Source organism: Callospermophilus lateralis, chromosome 14 (genome assembly GCF_048772815.1).
Source record: "Callospermophilus lateralis isolate mCalLat2 chromosome 14, mCalLat2.hap1, whole genome shotgun sequence".
Lineage (NCBI taxonomy): Eukaryota > Metazoa > Chordata > Mammalia > Rodentia > Sciuridae > Callospermophilus > Callospermophilus lateralis.
The window spans coordinates 67768948-67793491 of NC_135318.1; the positions used below are offsets into that span (position 1 = coordinate 67768948).

The 24544-nt window shown below is 35.2% G+C and overlaps 1 protein-coding gene across 4 annotated transcripts in view; it reads left to right on the plus strand.

Moving 5' to 3' along the window:
- Ctnna2 (catenin alpha 2) overlaps positions 1–24544 on the plus strand; it is a 940372-nt gene that overhangs the window by 891313 nt on the left and 24515 nt on the right. For 2 of the 4 annotated variants that reach the window (XM_076833066.2, XM_076833065.2), the window contains 3 exons: positions 7066–7171; positions 11469–11603; positions 22697–22840. In XM_076833066.2, the coding sequence (XP_076689181.1) occupies positions 7066–7171; positions 11469–11603; positions 22697–22840 (385 nt within the window). The remainder of the gene's footprint in view (positions 1–7065; positions 7172–11468; positions 11604–22696; positions 22841–24544) is intronic. The other 2 variants (XM_076833068.2, XM_076833069.2) reach the window with 2 other exon arrangements.

The following is a 24544-nucleotide window of genomic DNA, read 5'->3' on the forward strand; positions in this document are numbered from 1 at the left end:
TCATTATTCATGTAATAACTTCTTCATGGAGGATAAACCTGATTATGCCCATGTCTTTTTTCCTTCTCAGTTCTTGACTGTCATCTCATGGACACTGGCAGAAGCACTGTCCTGCACAAGGGTGAATTCATGTTTTCATGTCATTTTTTGAGAAAGAAATAGCATGGGCCAGTCTTATGCCCCAATCACGAGAGTTGTGCGGACGGCACAGTGCTGTCTAAGAAGTGAGAACAGAGAACAGAATGGAAACTAAGGGCAAAATAAATTTGAGGATGAGGATGTAATCAACTGTAAAATACTGAGCACTAAACTAAAAAAAAAAAAAAAAAAAAAATCATGCAATCACTCCATACTTCCCCAAAATGAAGTTTTTGTTCAAGTGTTTAGTCCATCAGCCCAGGCAGCACTCAACTCTCAGTTCCAGTTCTCTACTCATCAATTCAGGCCACATGTGAGCCTTAAAGAACAACTTTTCAGCCATCTTTGTATGGAAACTTTCAAAGCTTCCCCTTTACGCAGAACAGAAAACTTGGTGATTGCCCTTCGATGCCTACTGTATCTGTCTCTCTGTTGTATGAATTTAAAATTTTGACCTCAGTGCCATAATCTAAATGGTATCCTGATAGAGAGCAATTCATGGCTCTGCAATCCCACCTAACTTCTCAGAATTCTCCGGAATAATTCAAATGCTTGGCTGTGCATCTCCATACTGCTTCAGCTGATTGGAACTATTTCCCAAGCATATTTTATGAAGCCCTCCTACAGAAAAGAGACTTCTATGGTTCAATACATTTGCAAATACCTTCCTTATATGCTGCATTTCATTACTAGAGAGTTACATTTGATATAAATAATTAGACTTATTGAAAAGGCTATAGAAAGGAAACCTTTGTAACTTGGATTAATCCAGAATTTGAGTCCTGAGAACATGAATTCAATGTACTGACACATTGATTTTTCAGATTAAGACATATTAATGTTTTAAAAAAATAAATGTGAATTAGTTGGCAAGTGGGAGATAGAAGTACTATAGTAATGGTTTTCCTTGACTTTTTTGGAGTGAATATTTCATGGGAAAGACTCCAAATATTGACCGACCTTTGTATAGGAATCAGCTCTTATCAAATGAGAGAAGTTAGAAGAATCTGTAGAGATAATTCGACTACTTGATTCTCTAAGAAAACCAAAACTGTGTTCCAGATGCGACAATAAGATGACTCCTCTCATTAAGAACTCCTATCCCTAAAGCACCTTTTAAAACTCCCCCAAATAATCTAGTCTAGGGTTGGGAAACACAAGTGGTGGACCGTTGTTTTCAGACTGGGAGCTGTGGCAAATGGGCCAGTCTCCTCATCAATACTTCCAAATAGGTAGAATAGGAAGACTCACCCATCCAAGGCTTCCAACCCTCCTGGGCCTGATTCTCTAATTTGCTTCAGTGGGCACTTTATCAATATTCAGATAAATAATCTCTCTCCTCCTCCTCCTCCTCCTCTTCCTCCTCTTCCTCCTCCTTCTCCTCTTCCTCTTCCTCCTCTTCCTCCTCTTCCTCCTCTTCATCCTCTTCCTTCTCCTTCTCATTTAGACTTGTACAGTTCACTAGCTATATGGGACTAAGTTTATTGTAAACTATATCATAAAGTTTACCATTAGGAGCAATTTATTAACATACATTTCTATGACATTAAGCACATTGTTGTGCACCTATCACCACCATCTGCCTGCAGAACAATTTCATCTTCCTTAAACAGACACTCTGTACTCCCTTGTATACTAGGTCCCCATTACCCTCTCACCACAGCCCATGGAAACCACCATTCTGCTTTGTCTCTATGATTTTGCCATATAAGTGGAATCGTCCATTTCATGTTTATTTCATTTGGAAAAATGGTTTTGAGGCTCACTTATGTTGTAGCATGTGCCAGAATGTCCTCCTTTTATAAGGACAAATAGTATTCCATTCTATGGATTTATCACTATTTGTTTATATATCCATCTGTTAATGGGTTCCATCCATCTTTTGGCTATTGTGAATAATGCTGCTCTGAACAAAGGTGTGCAAATATCTGGTCAAGTCCCTGCTTTCATCTCTTTTGGGATATACCCAGAGGAGATATTGTGAGATCATATAGTGATTCTATTTCTAATTTTTAGAGTTACCAACACCATTTTCTATGGTGCCTGTCCCATTTTATATTCCCACCAACAATTTCTCCATATTCTTGCTAATGCTTATTATTTCCTTCCCTCTTCCTTCTTTCCCTCCCTCCCTCTCTCCCTTTCTTTCTTTCATAATAATCATCCATGGTTATGGAGTAGTATCTCATTGTGGTTTTGGTTTTCATTACCCTAATGATTAGCAGTGTTGAACATTTTTTCTCTTGTACTTTTTTGACCATTGTATATTTTCCTTGGAGAAATGTTGGTTCAAGCCTTTACACATTCTCTAGTGCAGTTTTGTTATTGTTTCTGAGTTTAAGAATCCTTTATATTTTATGGATCCTTACTTTTTTTTTACCAGATAATACAATTTACAAATATTTCTTCCCATTTTGTAGATTGTCTTTTCACTTTCTATTGGTAGTATCCTCTGATGCACAAAAGTTTTTAACTTTGAAGTCCAGCTTATCTATTTTTTCATTTGCTGCCCGTGTTTTGGTGTTATGTATGACCAAGAAACCATTGCCTAATCCAATGTAATGAAGTTTTCTCCTACAGCTTTTATAATTTAGCTCTTTTGTCTTTGATCCATCTTGAGTTAATTTTTGTATATACTGTAGTTTAAGAGACCTATTTCATTTTTTGCATGTAGATATTCAGTATTCCCAGCACCAATTAATTTTCATTCTTTCATGGGCAAAAATAAAGTAAAATAAGATTTTAATAGGGATTGCAGTGAATCTTCAGATATCTCTGGGTAGTACTGACATCTTAATGGTATTAAATCTTTCAATTCATGTATATGGGATAATTTTCCATATATTTGTGCTATCTCTAATTTTTTTCAGCAATATTTTATAGTTTTCAATATAGAATTCTTTTGCCTCCTTGGTAAAATTTATATTCTATTCTTTTTCAGACTATTATAAGTGGAGTTCTTATCTCATGCTAGGTACCACTTTAACACAGAGCCCAGTTCAGCTCAGCCCAGCCCAGCCCAGCCCAAGTTATTTTCTTATTTCCTTTTAGGGTTTTTTAATTATTATTATTAGTGTGTAGAAACACAACTGACTTTTGCATTTTGATTTTGTGCCCTATAACTTTTGTGAATTCATTTGTTAGTTCTAACAGATTTTAAAAAATAGAGCATTATAGTTATACATAGTAGTTAGATTCATCCCAACAAAGTCATACATGCATGGAATTCAGTTTCAGGGCATCTCCACCCTCATCCCTGTTCTCCTTCCTATACTCTACTGGTCTCCCTTTCACATCTATAGATTTATTTTTGACTAGTTCTTTCTCCTTATACATAAAAATGAAATTCCCTATGGTATATTTATATATGCACATAGCATGCTTTGTTTTTTCTTAAAAGAATTCATTCTGCATTTCTTCTGCTTTACAATCCATTCTCTGTCTTTCCCTCTTAGTCTCCTTCTTCTACTCTACTCACTTTCCCTATATTTTTATTACATCTGTTCCTTCCCTTCTTTTTCTTTATTTTACTCTATTTTTCACAGATAAAATATTTGACCTTTGAGTTTCTGAGTCTGGCTTATTTCATTAGCATGATAATTCTCCATGTCCATCCACATATTAGCAAATGCCAAAGTTTCATTCTTCTTCATGACTGAGTAAAATCCATTTGTGTATATTTCACAATTTTTTTTTTATACATTCACCTGGTCACCAGCATCTGGGTTGATTCCAAAATTTTACTGTAGTGAATTGTGCTGCTAGAAATGTTTATGTGGCCACATCGCTGTAGTATGCTGATTTTAAGTCCTTTGGGACTTATATAAAGAGAAGTGGGATAACTGGGTCAAATGGTGGTTCCATTCAAAGTTTTCTGAGGAATCTTCATACTGCTTTCCAGAGTGGATGTACTAGTTTGCAGTCAAATCAACAATGTGCAAGTGTACCTTTCCCCCTACATCCTCACCAGAATTTGTTATTTGCATTCTTACTATTTTTTTTTTAGAGAGAAAGAGGGAGAGAGAGAATTTTTTAACATTTATGTTTTAGTTTTCGGTGGACACAACATGTTTATTTTACTTTTATGTGGTGCTGAGGATCGAACCCAGCGCCCCTCGCATACCAAGCAAGCGAGCTACCACTTGAACCACATCCCCAGCCCATGCATACTTAATAATTACTATTCTGACTAGAGTGAGGGTGAATCTTAATGTAGTTTTGAATGTCATTTCCCTGATTGCTGGAGATGTTGAACATTTTTTTCCAAATATTTGCTGTTCATTTGTATGTTTCTATTTCTTGTGTTTCATATTTTATGAGCCATTATTCTTTTCTCATAATTCCAATTGTTTCTTCTTATTTCTTTCTAAATTCTTAAGCCAGACAATAGGTTTTGTTTTTATTTCATATATATATATATATATATATATATATATATATATATATATATTTTTTTTTTTATTGAGCTCAATACAATAGCCTTTCACATAAGAGAAACACATTTAGCAAAAAGTACACAACTGTCATTCAGAACCCATAAGTTCCATCCTGTTTCTCTGTGTAGAGTATCTTTTGAGCATGTCACTTCATCTTCCTTCTTGGATTCTAGTCTTCAACTAGAAAATGAGGCAATATCTGATCTTAAAACTTTTATTAGGCTCTCTAAATTTGATTAAACAGTACTCAGGCTGGATCTCTATCAAGCTTGTGATTCTAAGAAATTGAATTGAGTCTCCAAAGTCAACTTGGAAGTTCTCAAACATTTTTTTTCCTAACAATATTCTGGTGAGTCCATGAACTATAGTCTCCAATAGAATAAAAAGGACATGCTTCTTTTCACAATTAGGCTAAAAGAAGGGGGCCTGACCCTCATGCAAATATAAAATCTTGATAGGCATTCTTTACCAACTTAGCACATACCATGAGGATCAATCAGTTGTTGAAGATATCTTGTAAGTTTCACAAGGAAGCATTTTCTTAGATTCTTTGAAATTCTTGAAATAAACACACATTTCCTTAGCAATGAAAAATCAAGCAGAGTGCAGCTCTTAATGACTAAGTTAAGATAAAGGCAAAAAGTAACAAGTAGTATGTCTGAGTGAAACTGCAGAAGGGATATTCTAAGCTCTGCAAGTTACAGAGAAATACATAGTAATGAGAATGTTATTAAGCACTGACACATTCTGCATCTAAGCTTTAATTTGTTAAAGAGAGGAACAAAATAAAAAGAAGGAAGCTTATTTAGAGATAATTAAAAAATTATGTTAGGGAATAGGAAACAGATTGCCACAGAATCTTTAATTCATCCATATCATCCATATTACATAAAATTTACATGGAAAATCTCAGTTCATATTTTAAAATCTTAATGGCAACTGAAAACTCAGTGTACTTTGTGGAAGAGTTAATGTGACTATGGTAAAATGAAATATCTTAAATTTATAATCTTCCAATGTGTGTGTTTAAACATTAATATGAACCTCATATATTTTGCTTGTAGCTACTAATGTAGAAAAATGCCATAAGGAAAATTGGGAGAGAAATGGAACAAAATGCCCTTCATTTACATTTATTTACTGAAAGTTATCTGAAGTCTTCCATATTATGCAATGTTGTTATGTAAGGATAGTGATAACTACTTGCTTGGAAGAATCCAGTCCACTTTAAATAAGTCACTTCTGAGTAGTTGTCCTCTACCTATCACCATATTTCTGACAATGGAATGTAATCATGTCACCTTAAAAATGCATTGATTTTTTTTAGAAGCACATAAGGAGATCAGGGTAAGTAACAATGCTAAAAAATAAGGCTAAACCTATTTAATCTAGTTTTTATTTTCCTTTAAAGAGAACAAAAAAGTGATATTACATGCTACATTTTGTTTAAAGGTTCACGATGCAGCAAAATTCCCTTTTCCCTCAAAACAAATATTTAAAATTAAAGTTCACCTAATTAGGTAATCTAATCTTAAGCAGCTTACCTAAAAGAAAACCTTATGTTGGGGCAATGATTTAGAAGCATAAAAATATTGATAATCATAGTGTTTTGTGCGTTCCTTCACAAATTATTACCAGAAAGATAAAATATATGAGATTGTGGAATTCTTAAATTGCCAATATTCTAGCCAAAGAGTCCCCTATTACCTGCAAGGGATAATTGCTTTTCAAGGTGCCTTACTAGATTTAAAAATAAAATAATATTAGATAAAGATGGTGGGTGGTAGGTGTGGTATGGAACACAAAGCATGTGCATTTTTTTTTTGGTAGTGGGGGATTGAACCTAGGGCGGCTTAACCACTGGGCCACATCCCTAGCCATTTTTAAAATATTTTATTTACAGACAGAGTCTCGCTAAGTCACTTAGGTCCTCCTAATTTGCTGAGGCTGGCTTTGAACTGGTGATCCTCCTGCCTCAGCCTGCAGAACCACTGGGATTACAGGCATGAGTGTGTGCTTTTTATTTTGGCTAGACTCTGCTTAAATTTTAGAATTTCTCAGTCGTGACCTGTGTCAGCTTGGATGAGGCCATTGATCATTCTGGGCCCATTTTATCCTTCTATAAATTGGAAACAATGATCGCTACTTACTAGTGTTATAAGGCACAGTGGAGCAGTGTGTGCGACAGCCTCAGGTGCATGCTGCCTTTACACAGCACTGGAGATAATCATCTTCACTAATTGACTATGGTTTGAAATATAGAAATTAATGAATCATTTAAATGTGCACATGCATATCAAAATATGGGAAAAGGCATGGAAATGAAGTGAGCTATTAACATGGAAATTGAATCAAGAAAACATTCAAAATTCCACTGACAGGCCAGCACCAAATCAAATACAAAGCCAGAGCTCTGGACAAAGGATATGGTGGGTTTGTCTGTTTCCTATCATTAAGTACATCTCTAATTATGTTGTATATATTGCTTCAGAGGCAAAGGCCCTTTGAAAAATACATCTGATGTCATTAACGCCGCCAAGAAGATTGCCGAAGCAGGTTCCCGAATGGACAAATTAGCTCGAGCTGTGGCTGATCAGGTAATCTGAGAGGGAAGAGCGGGCACATGTTCAGAGGAATCATTCTTTAGCACCTGGGTTCTGTAATCAGTTTTATACACACTATTAAATGCTCTGAGGAATGAATGGCAATCAATCACGAATATTTTGCAAACTAGACTCGGCTGAGACCAAGTTGATGACAAAGGTGATTCAGCTCAGGTAAGACTCCTTAGTTTATGAATGAAATCTTTGTTTTCTTTTTTTTTTTTCTTTTTCTTGGACTAGAGATCGAACCTAGGAGTCTCTACTGCTGAGCCACATCTCTAGCTCTTTTATTATATTTTGAGACGGGACTCACTATATTGCCCAGGCTGGCCTCCAATTTAGGATCCTTCTGCCTCAGCCTCTGGGGTAACTGGGATTACAGGCATACACCACCACCCCTGGTTCATGACCAAAATTTAATATCAACTACTGGGTTAGGAGATGTAGTGCATGAAGAGTCACAGATTACCCCAGCTGTCCCCTTTCAGAATGATAATTTATTCTTCATAATGGGCACAAAAACAGAAAAAAACAAAATTTTATTTTTTTTACTCTTGGCCTCTTGACTTAAATCTCATCTTTTTCAGAGATTGCCGACTTAATCCTTTGGTTTTGCTTTCATAATACTTAACGCATTTTAAAAGATTTTTTTATTACTGTTTGGGTTGCACATCTTTGTTGACAAACTTCATGAATGAGTAGGTGAGAAAAAAGAGCAACCTTCCTTGTGGGCAGGGAGCTAGATTAGCAGAAACTTTGAGGCATGGTGGATCATGATTTGATGGTTTGTGGAAGAAGCAGAAGGCAACGACCCCACGTGGTTCGAATGTGAACTGGGAGATGGACAGCAAGGGGCACATGGAGATGAAAGGGTAGGAACAGAAATTGGAGAATTTGGCAGAACATCATGGTTTTACATGTAGTGGTAAGGAAGCAAAACTTTACAATTTATTATTTAATATTTTTCTTATTGGAACACTCTTCAGGATTCAGTTAATTTATGCCCTAGTGTAAACGGGTTAATCCACACAATCAAGAATCCCTACATTTTAGCTATATTTTATCTCAGATTTAAAGACATCAGGAAAAAAAAATGAAATTCTCTAGTATCTCATATCCTTTCAGACCAAACTAGGATACATATTAAAATAGTCCTCAATCTCACCTGAAATATTTATTTTCCCACTTTTCATATTATTTGGCTTAAATTGGAACTGTAAATATTTTGTTGTAAATATTTTGTTGTGATAATGTTCCATTTCTTGTAAGGGTACTTGAGGCAGTATACTTCTGTGAGTGACTAGTGATTATTCCTTTAACCAACTGTTCAGAAGAATTGACATTTTGAACCATTTCAACTGGAAGGTGTCTTAGGCTATAAAATAAACTTCTGAAGTAAAAATATTCCATGTACTGTTCTTGAAAGATGTATAAGGGTGATTTCTTCTCCACAGATGCCTCTAAGTCTCCTGTTTTTTGAGGGTTTTTTTCCTTATAATAGTTTTTCTCCCTCAAATCTTAATACTAGAGTCATTCCTCTACTTGTTCAATGTTTCAGTCTACTTAAACTCAACACCAAAATTTTACTCACAAAGGCTAAAAGAATCTCTGCATGGTTTAACTATTACTATTTCATTTAAGATAAGAGCCAACAAATTTTGATTTTAATTGTATTTATATATAGGATGGCTAATCTAAGGGAATGTTTTTTACTTACTTTTGAATTTCTGGAAAACCAACGAGTTAAGGTAACTCATTAAGTATTGCCACAATTTCATAATAGACTACAATTTGTAGGCATTGAGAACCAAACCCTTCACTATTGCTGATTTCAAGGTAATATCAAATTTTAGGCTTCACAGTGGAAGTTGAACTTTTTTCTATAAAGTCCCATATATATTCTATAAAGTTCATGTAAAAGAGAAGTCAGACAATGAACAGAAATTGAAAGTATGCAAATCAAAAATTCACCAACCAGGAAAGAAGACAACTTATTTTTTCTTTTCTTTTTTGGTACTGGGGATTGATAACAGGGGCACTCAACCACTGAGCCACATCCCCAACTTTATTTTGTATTTTTATTTAGAGACAAGTTCTCATGAGTTGCTTAGCACTTTGCTTTTGCTGAGGCTGGCTTTGAACTCTCAATCCTCCCGCCTCAGCCCACTGAGGAAAGGTAGCCACAGTTGTGTTTATAAATGTTGAGGGAAGTTGGGAATTGTGGGATAACCAGAGACTTATGATTATAGAAGTCTTGTTAGGAAGGACTTCCTGGGAGTTTAAGTTGCTTTTTTTTTTTTTTTTTTAACTGAATCTCAATGGTTGAAAGCTGCTCAATATATTTAGGCTCCTACTGTCAAAAGTTTAAGTTGCAAAAATTGCTTCTGTTTTTACATATTTTGGACTTTTATTTTTAACAATGCAACATGAAGCATAGCTCCAAACAGTTTGGATATGTGGCATGCACAACACCAACACACACACACACACACACACACACACACCCAGGACTTTAGATTTATTTTGAGATTAAGTTACAAAATATTTGAATGATAATAAAAATTATTTTTAAAATAAATAGATGAAGTTTAAACCTAACATAATTTTGAATAGTCTTACTTGTTGTTAGCTATGAGGCACCTTGAATTTTCATTAATGTTTTTTCTAATTAGGACTTTTCTTTCTCAAATTCTCTACCTCTTTCCATGACACAGGAGCCATTTTTCTTGGTCTATCATGCCCCTTTTAATATGTGTTTTAAGTACTTCCATTTAAATAAAAGAGAATAAGCATTACCAAAGAATTACCTTTATTTTTCCTGAAAATATTTTTATGAAGATTGAGATATGCATGCAATATAAAGTTTTTACGGACTGTTGCATTTTTAATTACTGCTCCATTGAGATAGAACTCTCAATTTAATTTGCTGCAAGGTATTTGTATCGAAAGCCTTGTCAGCCCTCCGGGGAGATATCATTTTAAAGTTAATTCCTTCTACTCTATGGGTCTCTGGAGTAGGATAAATATTACAGTATTAAATACTTGTAGGAAGCTAAAAACAGTCTCTGTGGGATTCTTTCTTGATAAATGCAGTTAGTGGAAAATACGCCACAATGGTAAGTGTTATATATAAAAGAAACCCATTTATTGTTTATTCAATAAATGGTTTTGTCAAACTACTTGTTTTCAGTGTGGATGTGAGAACTCCCTCCCTTGAGCTTGAAGGAAACTTAGAGTCCTTCTCCCTTACTCTTGTTCTAAATAAGACACTGCAATTTTAGCTGCAGGTATTTATTTCATATAGCATTTTATCAAGGAACTTAGGATTACATGTCCTTTTACAAGTGCCAAATTGAACCAGAGCAATTAAAAGGCCTGGAAGTGATTCAAGCTTAAACGTTCGATAGCAATAGAAATATATTTCTATTATTCAGTAGCTTATGGCATTAAAGCCTCAGTGTTGATTTAGGGAGTTATGTAACTATCTAAAGTGTTCAGCAAAACTCAATGTGTACTTGATGGACATCTACCCACTTCAGTCACAAGGAAAATTCATACTCCCAGCACGACGTGACCTTGGTGCAGCCATTGAAAGAGTTCTGTTGTTTCTCTTATGAGTTTATTTTAACTGGCTTCACACTTATTATATCAACTTTATTTCTCTTACAATGGTCATGAACCATTTCAGAATCTCTCCTGTATACTGAGTTTATTATGTTGCTAAAATTTTGATAAATACAGAAATCCAAAAAGCATAAGCTTCTTTTAGTGAATGAGGCATTTCTTACAAGAAATCAATACTTTTTTAAATTAACCATTGTGAAATTCTCCTATGCTGTGTAGAGACATTATCACATAGCTCAATTTACTTCCGGCATCCAATTTACTTCCTCCGCATTCAAATAACTTTCCAAGTAGCAAGAGTTGAAGAAAACTGGGAAAAAAAACCGCAACTCTGTAGAGTGCTTAGTTTTCTTAAGAGTTTTAGAAAATAATGGTAAATGTATATATTAATAAATATATATATGCACTTATACATATTTACAGAAATTCAAATAGAACTTTCTAGAAAATCCTGAGTAGTCTCTATAAAATCTTACCAAGTAGAGCTAGCCAGTCTAAACTACTGACCAAGGCCTTTCTCAGTCTTTATGAAAATGTCAAGTGAGTGTAATTTAGGTACATGACACTTGAAACTTTTTCATCCTGCAGCTTTTATATAGTAAATGTTAGGAACTGAAGGATACTTACTAATTGAGTTCGCTTTTTTGTTGTTGTTATTGTTTTATAGTGTCCTGATTCAGCATGTAAGCAGGATTTATTAGCCTACCTTCAACGAATTGCCTTGTATTGCCATCAGCTCAATATCTGCAGCAAAGTGAAGGCTGAAGTACAGAATCTAGGAGGAGAGCTCATTGTGTCAGGGGTAAGCTGGGACCTGGGCTTCACAATGTAAAGTCCCCACTGTTGTGTTTCTAAGGCAAGCCTTCTTGGCAACAGTACTGCTAAAAACACCAAACTACAGTGATTCACAGGGAGTTTCTTTTTTTAAAAAAAAAATAAATAAATGTTATCACCATTATTCCAGACCTTACAATAACTCACAAAGAGCAATTTGATTTTCCAATTACCCTGTGTTTATACTAGCCTTGTAAAATCTCCATTCTTCACAAGAAAACTAATTTCATAGTCTGGAAACTCATTGCCAAGCTGTGACTATTATAATTATTTGGGGCTTTTGTATATTTACTCATTGTGAGTCTACTTCCCTTTGTTAGTCCTAGTAATTTTCCTTCTATGTTCAGGAGCCAGCCTCTCTATTTGTGGACTGTGTTCACGTTAGAGATGATGAAAATAATAGGAATCCATTGATCAGGTTCCAATGCATACTAGGTTATCAGTAACCCTTGAAAGTTAAAGTATGTTTAAATTTAATATAGTTTGATGTGCTGTTGCCAAAATCCAACATAATTGTCAAACACTAACAATTATATATTCTTTGCTAAGTCTTTACAGTGTTTCCCTTCTCATGAAAATATAATTACACTAAACCATTTCCATCAAATACATGGAAATAAGAAGCCATCAAATGCATAGGAACAAGAAGTTCGATGAATATTTAGAAGAATCATGATTTCTTGGCAAGATTTCCAAATGTATGTGTTGAGGTTCTTCACCTTGGCTTCTTCTCCCTCATCCCCTTTCTCTCAACACAGGATGCCATTTATTATAAATTATTTGCAAGTTCAGAAGTGTGGCTCTGCCACCTGAGTTCTTTTCCCAGTGAACCATGATGTTGCCATTTTAAGTATAGAATTGCCAGGAAAGAAAACATTATAGACACCATGAATGTGAACATCAGACAAGTCACAAAACTCAATTCTTCCTGAAACTATTTTTAGAAATTCAGCAATTTGATCATTTGATTAAAATCTGTGGGGGAAAAAAATCATAAAATCATTCTTGGATCCAAATGTTTCAATTCCTATGTTGTTTAGCTTGTGGAAATCATAGCTGGGAAAAGAGCTGATCTGGCTTGCATGGCGAGTCCATCTGGAAAGCCTGATCCATGCAGTCCTACCTTACAGCTCAATACATTGGCTATTTTGTGCCTCTTCCCAAAGCACAGTCACCTCTTTGCATTTCCAAAATGATCCTGCTTCAACATTCTTCCACAACCAAGAGCAATCTGTCTTGCAATGTGTCCTTCCTGCCAAGCTGGTTAGTTATCAATATTCTCTCACCAAGAAGTGATCAAAACATTGCATCTCCCTTGCTTCCTTTCTTATCTTCAGCCTTGATGGTAGAGTTTCCCATACCACTCTGCTTTCATGTCCATCTGTATACAGCACCTGTGGAACCAAGTGCTTTTTGTTCAGCTTGCCTCGTGTGCTTTCATTTGTTACTTTCCAAATCTTTATTATTTACATGGATGCACAAAGCATCTTTGTGGATCTTAGACTCCACGAACTCATCTGGGCAATATTTTACTGGCAGAGCTGCTCTCCATCATCCTCTCAGTACCCATTGTTCGTCACTGCCTTCAGAGCTTTCATTTCCATTGTCTTTTTCTCATGTAGTCTGAACCATCGCTGGCTTTCGTCACTTGCACTGTTGGCATTTGCAGAGGTGTTTGACATTGAGAACGCCATCAAGAAGCCTGTGTCTTTCTCTGAGTCTCATTGGCAAAGTCCATAAATCCTTGCATGGGACAAGGCTTCTTTTGGAGGAATGTCATACTTTATAATGATTCTGAGTCAAATGCATTGTCAGAGTTTGCTGTTATATGGCTCAGTTACAGGCCTGCTCTCGGCCTCCTCATGATTTTGTTTTGTTTTGTTTCTGTTTTTTCCTGAGCTTGATTGCTGTGTGGTGCCACACCCGCATCTGTAGATTGCTATCTTCGCCACTTCTGCTTCCATCTTATTCTTCATCTTCCTTCACTAATGGCCAATGGAGAAAAAAAAAAAAATCAACATGCTTACTGTGCAAAATAGCCACAAATGACTGCCTTCAAAGCCCTAAAAAAGTCAAGAATGTGAGACCCCATACACACAGATTTTCAATGATTTTGCCAAGAAAAATTGCACCCACGTTTGGCCCCCATTTGTTTTGTTGTCTGTTGTGACAGTCGGTCACTATATTTTTCAGGAGAAGCCAGTGTAGTTTCATGTGTAATCAAGAAAAGAAGATGATTCAAGAATCTTCTTTCCTTTTTGGTGTGTTTATGTCTGTGGGATTCAACACCGTGGCTTCTTGTCTGAAATATATGAAAACCCCAGGAAAGTTTTATTCGTTACAAGTCAAAATCTCCACCCAAAGAGTAGAGATTTGAACAGATTATTTACATTTGCCAAGAAAAATGATTTGAATTTCAAAACAGAGAGCCACATGTTTTTATGGTCTTATGCTGGCACAATGGACGTATGTTAAGCAATTATGTGCCATGTCAGCTTATTTATGTTTCATGTGATTCTACATGTGCAGCCTGGGGAAGACCTATGGTGCTGTGTCTGCTTTGGTTTGAGAGGCAGGGAAGGAAAACTACTCAACATGGGAGAGAACGGGTGCAAAAGCTCTATGAGTCATGATGGGAAATTAGAGTAATTAGATAAATAAAGTACTCCGAGATGTATGTCTGTGTATGCTCATTCACAAATCGGCTCTCTGTAAAGCACTATTAACTTTCTGGCTGGCAACCAATTTTTTTAAGCCATTGGTTTAGACATTTCTCAACGGCCTAAAGGGGCCATCCTTACCGAATTTAAAGGTAGAAGGTGTATTTGTGAGCAAATTAATTCAACTTGGTTATAAAAGAAATGATTGGTTGTAAAAGAAAAAAAACTTTTTAGATTATTGGAATGATGGATCTATTAGAACAAATGTAGAAGAAACTGTTTCAGAAGATGAAATAGCCAGTTAGTCTATAAACTAGCTTTGTTTGCTTAGGTTCATGTTCATTTATTTCAAAGTATTAAGCCAGTTGACGTGTATTTTAGAAAGATGAATAAAAAAGGAAGAAAGGATGAAAGGAAGAAGGAAAGAAAGAGTAGGAGGTAGGGTAGGAGTGAAGAGGAGTGAAGAAAAAAGAAAAGGAGAGAGAAAAGGAAGGGAAACTTAAGCATGGTATATCAAAAATTAGTTTTCTGTATGTAAATGTTCACGAAATGTGACAGCTTTATATCATCATGGGAGAAAATTTGAGCCAGATATTTTAAGTATATAAATACTATTATGAATATAAACAAATGTCAATGTCATGATATGGAAATTACCTATGTATTTAATTATCATACTTTGAAATCTAATTTTTATTCATTGATTTCAGAGAATTTAATGGGTACTTTTAAAGTTAATTTAAAAAATGTAGACCTGGATCTCAAGAAATAAAAATCATCTCATGACTTTCGATGATTTTTATCTGCCAAAAATGTATATGTTGTGTGTTATTCTGAATGAAATTGGAAACACTACTGTATTGTTTTCATGAACCTCAAGTATTCTGAAAAACGTGAAAAGATTCCCCTAAGCATTTGTAAAAGGCTCTAATACATTAGGAGTACCATTATAGCAATTAAGCCAGAACAAAAGAGCAGGAAAGAAATTTGATATTTTAGTGAGAGATGGAAGGACTAGGATTTAACTTATAGCTGACTATACACAGAAAGCATATTAATTTTAACTGATTTTATTACATATACATTTTTTTCTCCATATGAACCAAATGTATGAACAGAGATCAGAGATAAGGTATGTTAGTCGCCTAAGTCTTCAGGCTTTGTGAGGAGACCCCTGACCCATTCTTAATTCCAAGGGATGGTGAGACTTACCCTAATACACATTTTAGTTCTTTGCCATTTAAACCTCTATCAAATCTGAATCCTTCTCAATTGGATATTGGGGTACAGTTTGATAAACTGAGCAAATATAATTTATGACACTTGTAGGATCTGTTGGTAAAGAGAAAAATTGAGGAATAAGGGATCAATTGCAGGTCAGACTGTACATATTATTTAAAAAAAATTGGCTCAATTAAAATCATGAGTGGGGATAGGAATAGGAAAGAGAGTGGAATGAATTTGACCTAACTTTCCTATGTATATATATGAATACATGTGAATCTCCACATCATGTGCAACCACAAGACTGGGATCCCAATTAGAATATGATGTGTTCCATGTTTATATAAATATGTCGAAATATACTCTACTGTCCTATATAACTAAAAAGAACTAATAAAAAATAATTTAAAAATTGCCGTGATGTTCATGGTGATGAGCAAGAAATATTCCTAAAATATTGGAAACTAATGATTTCCAAGTCAGTCTTTTCTGATGTTGGCATGTAATCAAAGATGCTCATCTATGTTCATCTATACACAAAACAAACACACTCAATGTGACATTTCCTGTCTTACTCTTTCAATGTGCAATAGTAAAATGACTTTTATGTCTGATCTAATGCAGTTTAGGAGAAATAAAATGAGGAGATAAATTTGTACAGTGCAGTGTGTGTGTGTGTGTGTGTGTGTGTGTGTGTGTGGATAGATAGGTAGATAAATAGATACACAAATACTTTCTCATCATATATATGATATATATGATGAGAAATGCATTAGGACAGTTCTATATTCCCAGTATACCAAAAAACAAGTGCCAGTATTTTGAAAAAGAATGAAATAGTCATGGAAACAAGCATTACATCTAATTGTGCAGACCTGTAGTTGAAGGAACCCTTTTTGTGGAGTATTTTTATATCTTCTGATTCTGTCTGTAGTCAATTCTTGATTCTCTCCACTGATCAAAGTGTAGCAGTAATGGAAAAAAAAATAAATTGCTAGCTATTTCAATTTGGGCTTGGAATGCATTTCTGTGCTTCATTTGAAAGGATATGTGTTCAAGAAATTCACAGCAGTTCAGAAGAATTTTATCCAGACCTTTCAGAGAGTGGATCATTCATTAAGTATTCAGACTGAAAGGACCTTTCCTGATCTAGGAAGAATCGGAATGTCCAGATCTAGAAAGAGTACAATAAAACCAATTTCAGATTGTAAATCTGGATGGAGGGATAGTGTAGGAACTTAGTGACAGATAGAAAATAAAATGGGTATTTATCATTTTTCAGAATGGCAGCAGCTCTTTGCACACATTTTGTTAATGAGGTGGGTTGTTGCATGATTCGATCTTACTCCCAAAAGCCTTCCCCCCGTCAAATCTGTTATGATAGTAAAACTATAACTACTTACGTCTGATTTCTGCACTGAATCTTGCTTAGTTGCATTCAAATCTGTGGATGTGGTCACTGATTTTTGCACAGACCCTCCCAGGGAATTCATTCTACCAGGATTATAAAAGTAACATTTAGCCAATTCAAAACTATTAATTTTGGGAAAAGTAAAAAATTAATAGGGATTTTAATAAGAAAAGCAAACATCTCCTTGGAAGGCAGTCATCATAGGAAGCTTGGTATCAGGTTCCCCACAACTGTGTCTGCTGTCTGAATCTAGGCAGTGCAGGTCTAAGAAGGATGGGACACTGATCCATTTATGAAGAAGTGAATCTATTATTGTTATGCATGCTGTGATGGTGATCCTAAACTTACCAATATGATCAAGTCTGTTCATAAAAAAATTAGTTATTCACTAATGAAGTGAAACTAGTGTGTGGTCCTCCTGACCTGATTTTATGCAGAGGAAAAGACTGTGTTCCAGTGTTCTTGTTTTAAAAGAAGAAAACAGACTTAGCTGGGGCAAAGCTAGGACATGAACCAAACAAATCACTCCCTTTACTTAAAATGGACACATGGATTGACCTAACTTTAAACTACTCAGTACACTGATTTGGTTGTGTCACCTGAACTTGGGGTCTGAGGAGTTATTTCTATTTTAGTTTGAAGACATTATTGCTTGTAAGAGTAGACAGGCTTAGTGGTTTTTAACTGAGTGGCTCTACCCCAGAAATATCAGTATCATAACTTGTCATTCAATCAATGAGCTTTCGTTCCTTTGGGTCTTAGAAGTTTTTCAAGTTTTGAGAGTCTGTTATTAAAAGAAGGAAGGAAAATAATTGATATCTTAATCTGTTATCAATTAATGCCTCAGATTTCAGTTAATATTGTGAGGATTATATGGCATCCAATTAACAGTAATATTTTACGGAAACTTGGAAATTATACACCTGGGATGTACCCAGATGAGAGAAGATAATTTCAATTATCTTGGGATATCCATGAAACCTAGACAGATCTATGGAATAAGTACTGGTTTATGAAGTATCCACATAAGATATATTCTAATCTTACTTATCCATATGTGGTAATTATCTGATTTTATTTTTAATTGTTCTCAATTTAAAGAATTCTTTAAAAAATTAAAAATATTATTTAAAATAATACTCAGAGAAGTGTTTTAGGAAGCTTCCACCCCCATCCTACCCCCACCCAATTTTTAGTGAGTTTTGGATATGTCAGAGCAAATGCAGACATACCTGCTCCGTAAACTTGAACCAAATTATCATAAGGCCAATACGTTGAGTGAATACCTTTATTTGGAAATAGTATCTTTATATTTAGTCCCTGACTTCTGATTTTCCTGTGCATACTAGGATTTGTCATTTTAGTCAAGAATAGATTATTTGTGATATTTTTCTTATTCCTACTTGGACCTGCCTCAAGAATTTCTGGGTTAAAGGGTATTGAAGAAAAAAGTGAAAATGTGAAAAGTTGATATAAATATTAAATAGGTTAAAAAGGAGAAGATGGATATTAACCAATATGCTTATTATAAGATTTTCTAAGGATTTTATTATTATTTTTGTACGTCTTTTCATTGCCTAAGATGGTCAAGAAGAATAAAGAAGGGCTGGGGATATAGCTCAGTTGGTAGAGTGCTTTCCTCACATGCACAAGGCCCTGGGTTCAATCCTTAGCACCAAAACAAAACAAAACAAAACAAAAAGAATAAAGGAAATAAAAAGTCCCATAGCAAAACTGGATGTTTCTTCAGTGTTTGATGTGATAAAATTTTGACATCAATATTTTTCTATGAAAGATCAGTGTTTCCACAAGTTGTCAAGATATACAGTGGAAAGTTCTACTGCAGAGACTTCTCATTTTACAGCAAAGCCTTCTCAGATTGTGAAGGTTATTAATACTGCTATTAGTGAAATGAATGAAGCCCATAGATGAGACAGTATTTCATACTGAATATGTATCAAGATAATTCCAGTTTCCGATGACTAACAATCAGGACTTCAAAGAGTTGCATTTATTTCTTGTTCACATAATTTTTTTTCCTAATTCACTGAACTCAATAGTTCTTATGGCATCCCTACTATGTAAAAGGCATAATGACAAATATTCATTGAATCAGGGCATTCAAAATTTTTCATATCTCTAATACCAAATAATTTCCATGTAAAGGATAAACATTTTGTTCCTTATGCTTTTATTAGACTGTGTATTCAGTGTTTTTCTTTTTTTTTTTTCATTTAGTTTCTCAGCTTACTGAAATACTCAGCATTCTTTGCAGGAATAGAAAATATCTGTTGATGGCTATCTCTGTGTATTCACTGTTTTCTTGGTTTACTACATTCTAGAAATAAGAGTGTGTTTAACTTACTGTTGTCTACATTCTGTCTCTACAGATTATTTTGTCGAGTGCTTTCTCTAGCTTAATTTAAATGATTTATAAAATATGGCTTTGATCACAGCCCTTAGAAGAGAAATATGTGCCACATTATGGTCCATGTATCTTATAAATAGGAAAGGCTTTTGGATGGGCAATGTGGAGTTTCCTTAGTTCAGATTTCTTTTATTACTTTAGAACACATCATCTTACAACAGCCATTTTCCTTCTAGGCAATACATATATTTCAAATACTTCATTCTAATCTTATTTTCTTGAAGGCAAGCTTTCTTAATTTGGACTTTTAATCTTTCCTTTCATCAACAAAACGATATCTTGTTTTATTACTTTTCTCTGAATACCCTCATCTGTGCTGATGCATTGCTGATAATGAACTTGACTGGAACTCTGGCTAGATGTTTTGTCAAATCTTTACAACCTGTCCCTTGACCTCTTTCATCCATCTTCTTTGGCAAATCTGTTTTGAGACTGAGAGAGATCCTGGAGAGATTCTAGTCCACATCATCTTCTAAGAACCTCTTATTCCGTTCGACCAAATTTCTATATGTGAGACACCATGGTCAAATAAAAATCAAAACATGATCTCTTTATCTGGAAACTCCGGTTTCAAGTCTGCTGCTATAAACATTTATTAGAGTCTGTCTTACTGAGGTATTTCTCTTCAAGAGTAATAATGTGGGTCAAGTTGGATGACAGTTGCCTTATCAGTCCTTCCATGATGAATTACTTCTTAAATGCATCTGCAAATTATTCTTTTGGAACCTACAAATTATTCCACTTCTTTCTTCTTCATCCTCTGTACTAAAGAAGTTAAATTGACTTTATTATCCCAAACAAAAATTTTAAACCAGACTTACATCTACTAAAATTATAATTGTGACTAATTATGGGGATTCTTATAATATTCTGAAATATTACAAACACTTCATCTTTCATCTTGAAGAACAACTCATTGATTATGTGGTATCATGGGAATTCTGCATTAAATCCTCAGTTTTGGTAAGACTTAGGTTTTTGAACAATGTCAACAAGTTAGATCCAAAGAGAACTGAAAATTATCTTATCCTGGCATTGCATCCTGTGTCAGAGCAAGTTATCTCATCTTAAGTAATATTCATTACCAAAGGCATTATCACAGTCAATCATACTAAATTCGCTTAAAAGGTCAGCACAGTTTACAACTCTGCATCCTTTTGATGCAGCCTAGTTTTGCATTGGGTTCCTGAAGTCATGCTACATTTCCAGACAATAATTAATAAGAAATACTAGTAGTTTGTTACCTAAGTTTAGATTGTTCTATTTCAATATTTAAACAGTGTTTGATCCCATTTTTATTTTAATATCTTAATGTTGGGAGAAGTATAACTCTTTTAGAGTATAGTAAAAATCTTAAAATATTTGTTGGAAGAATGGATAATTGCACCATTCATCTTGTCTTTGAAAGTTTTTATAAGATGTGAGATGAGTGAAGTAAGTATAATAATCCTTTTTGATACTGATAAATAAAGGTTAATGATTAGCATATTCCTTACAATAGGAAATGCCCTATTTTCTAAAATTAAATAGGACTATTATAAATTATAAAAGATCAAGGATAAGCCAACTAGTCAATGATCCAATATGTAAAATTTGAGAGAAAATAAAACTTCACAGGGCCATTAATTACAAAATCTATAAATATATGCTTTTATATGTAGAATTTTAATTTAGACTTAGAATTGTAGAAATGGACAGAGAATAATAGAGTGATCAAAATATGTGCATAGAGTAGCTTTTCTTTCTCTAATAAGTACAGAAAAAAATCAACTACAAAAAATATCCTTTTTATACAGTTAATATTTTTTATTTTGCATTATCTTTATTTCTTTAAAGACATTCTTTAAATGTCTTTTTAACATTTATTTGAAGCATAAGATGGGAGTGTTGTTGCTGAATCCAAAATCAGTTTGAATTTAGTAACTTCTGTCTTTCAAACTGCTCCTAATCTGTCAATTTTGCTTAATTTTAAATTATGATTATTATAGCACACTTATGTATTTAATAAGGATGACAGGATTAGAAATACGACAAATTGGCTCAAAAAATAAAAAATCCCCAAATTTGGAATTATCTGCATATGGAAACAGGCTTTGGGATTTACCCACTTGTGATGCCACAAATTGTAAGCTATAATTTTGCATATTTGCTTTTGTTAAAATACTGTGGGAAGAGATGATTTCACTTTTCCTATATTCCACTAGGCAGATGAAGGTCTGGCTCCTATGTGAATTGTTTCAGGACCTGCCTGTTCTTCAGCATCACCCATTACTTAGGTTTTGCCATAATGCCCTCTTGACAACTTTTTAGTATTTTCTATTTTTAAATTTCTAAATCGACATTTAAATATATATATCCAAGTATCTATATATCATTCTCATATCTTGTCTGATTCCCCAGAAGACTTGGACTCAGACATTAAACAAGGCTATGACTGTAGGACTATAACAGAAATGCTTATGCAAAACACATTTGGCCAGTTAGCATCATGGGTCACATGAGCTCTGCCTCTGAGAGTGAAGGAGCAGGGAATCTGATGACTGTAGAAATCTTGCCATTTGATTTTTTTTTAAGGGTTTTGAAGGTGGGCTTGGACTACCCTTTTTAGATATAAAGTCTATTTGGTACTCACAGGAAAACTTTCAAGGTTGTTAGTAACACTTTATATCGAGGAAGCTCTAAGAAAGGATTCTAAAGGTAGAAACAGGCATTGGTTATTGGCTTATCTTTTAAATTATACACTTCATGCAACCCCTTCTGAGGGGCATAAAGGAAATTAGAAAGAGTTGCAGTTCTAACAACAATGAATGCATCCCATTGAAAGTGGTAAGTATCCCTTTAGTACCACGTTACTGGCTGGACATGCCAAGGCTGGGAGCTTGACGAAGGTCACATAGCAGGGCCATGGAACCTTCAAGAAAGGCATCTGGGATTCCCCCACTTACTGTTCCAGGCTTTAAGAGCTGAAGCCCTTGCTTTCTCTCTTGGTGATGATGCTGGATGCTTTAAATAGGGGATTCATCCCCACCCCCGGAGGAGCCCCATTATAATTTTCCCTGACAAGGCAGGGTGCTTCTTCATCCTCCTCCTAGATGGTCCCTTTTGATTCGTTCAAGAACCAAAGAGGAATCCAAATGACCGTGCTGCCTGATGTCATGAAGGCCCGCACATTTCTCTTTCAGCACCTAATTCTTTCATATGCCTCTTTCTCCCAAGTAGTTACCATTCCCTCTTCCACCGCCCTAATCCCTTCCCAAGTAGGGTACGTTTTTTTTTTTGTTTTGTTTTTCTTTTGCTCTCTCTCTCACTCTCTCTTTTCTGTATCTCTCGGAAATCAGACAGGAGTTCAGAGCACTTTCACTACCTTTTATGAGGTAGATTGTGATGTCATAGATGGGGGCAGGGCTAGTCAACTTTCTACCCACCTCCCAACCTGTGCTGAGGGAGCTCCGATCGGGAGTGGAAGCAGTGATTCTTCCATGGTGAGTAACTTTGCTTTCTAATCTAATGTCTCTGTACTCATTATTTCTGAAGGAAGTGGGCGGGGGGGGGGGACAGGTTTCAGGGAAGTGACCATGTGTCCACTTAAGCCCTCTTTACTTACCATTAATCAACTTGGGCAAAGGGCTGATTTATCTATTCTTTACATGGGTTAGGAATTCCACAACACAGACTCACTCTTCAATCATGATCTAAACTTGAGAAGCGAAAATTACATTTCCAATTCCTTTATTTCTCAGTCTTTCTTCCAATTGGGAGGGAAAGCCATTGCATATGTGGAATGAATCTACTCTGCAGTCCCTTTGTGAGCTTCTCTACAGAGAGCCAGTCAGGAGGATGTACACTCTTCTTCATTTGGAAGATTTCAGGGTCATAGAATAGCCTTTTTTATTGATGTTTGTTGAGAAATATTAAGCTCTTCTCAAATTCTAGGGGTTAAAAATCTGAGGAAACTGATACATGAGGATTATCAACAAACAGTTTTTAAAAAATGAAAGCTTTCTCATGCCATGACTAAAATGTTCATTACAATAAAATCATTTGTCCTACAAGTTAAAAGCACAGTCATTTCAGGGTGTCACAACCAAATTTGCTACCATTTTGTTGTTTTTGTTGCATGCCATAATACTGATGCTGTTTTGTAGTCTCTTGCTAGTTAAGAGGTGTGAAAAGCTGCTGTTCTTTGTTCTCATTTGGGTTTCTATTACTGATTAGTCCTTTTATATGCCTTCGTGTTTAGAAAGAAAAGATCAACTGGAGTGAGCATTTTTCTCTGCTTCTTTGCTTGTTCTCTCACGGGTACCTATTAAAACTTTGCAAGATGTAAGGTTTGTGTGAAAGGGCAAAGGGATTCTTGGAAGTGGTTAAATCTTTAATGGATATGCAAGCAACAGGGCGAATGTTTTTAAAAAGGATTTGACCATCAGAATGTTAAGCCCTGTTACTTATCGTGGATCATGGGTATTTTGAAATATATAAAAAGAGGATTATTCATGTTTCTCAAGCATGCGTCCCTAGTCAAGTAGCCATGTGTAAACACTGGCACTGGAGAACTGGGGGACAGTTGGAAGGGAGGGTTTCTCTCAAGTTTCTCTATTATGTGTAGATCATGTTCCCTTCACCCTCAAAGTTATGCACTTTTATACTAAAAACATGGGAACAGATACTGCCCTTTCTGGTACCCTGAATTTGGGAGTAGGGAGGGCTTCAGAGATTATTTTCCCTCCTGAGCTTCCTAATGTGAGAAAGTAACTATAATTATAGAGATTTCTGGCCTGATAAGGAAAGGGAGGGCCCTAACTGGCCAATAGGAAGATTTGGGTTATAATTGCCAGCGGTCAACCTAATGTTACAACATGGGTGAAGGTGATGTATGTTAGGTTATCCCTCTCAAGTCTCTGATCTACTCTTTTATTAAAAGTACTATACTCCTGAAACCCAGGTAGAAGCAACCCTTCAGTGCTAGAATAATCTGATGTCTAATCATAGCTCAAGTTTCCAATGTCTTTTATCAACCCCTCATACAGCTGCCAGGTAAGAAATGCTCCTATTTTATAAACTCTTGGAACACAATCATCTTTAAACTTCGTGAGTGAAGAGCGGTTGTGTTGTGCGCTTGTGCAAATTTGGAGCGTCTATCATGGAATGCCTTGTGCATGCACTTGTTTATCTTCATGTGCATGTGT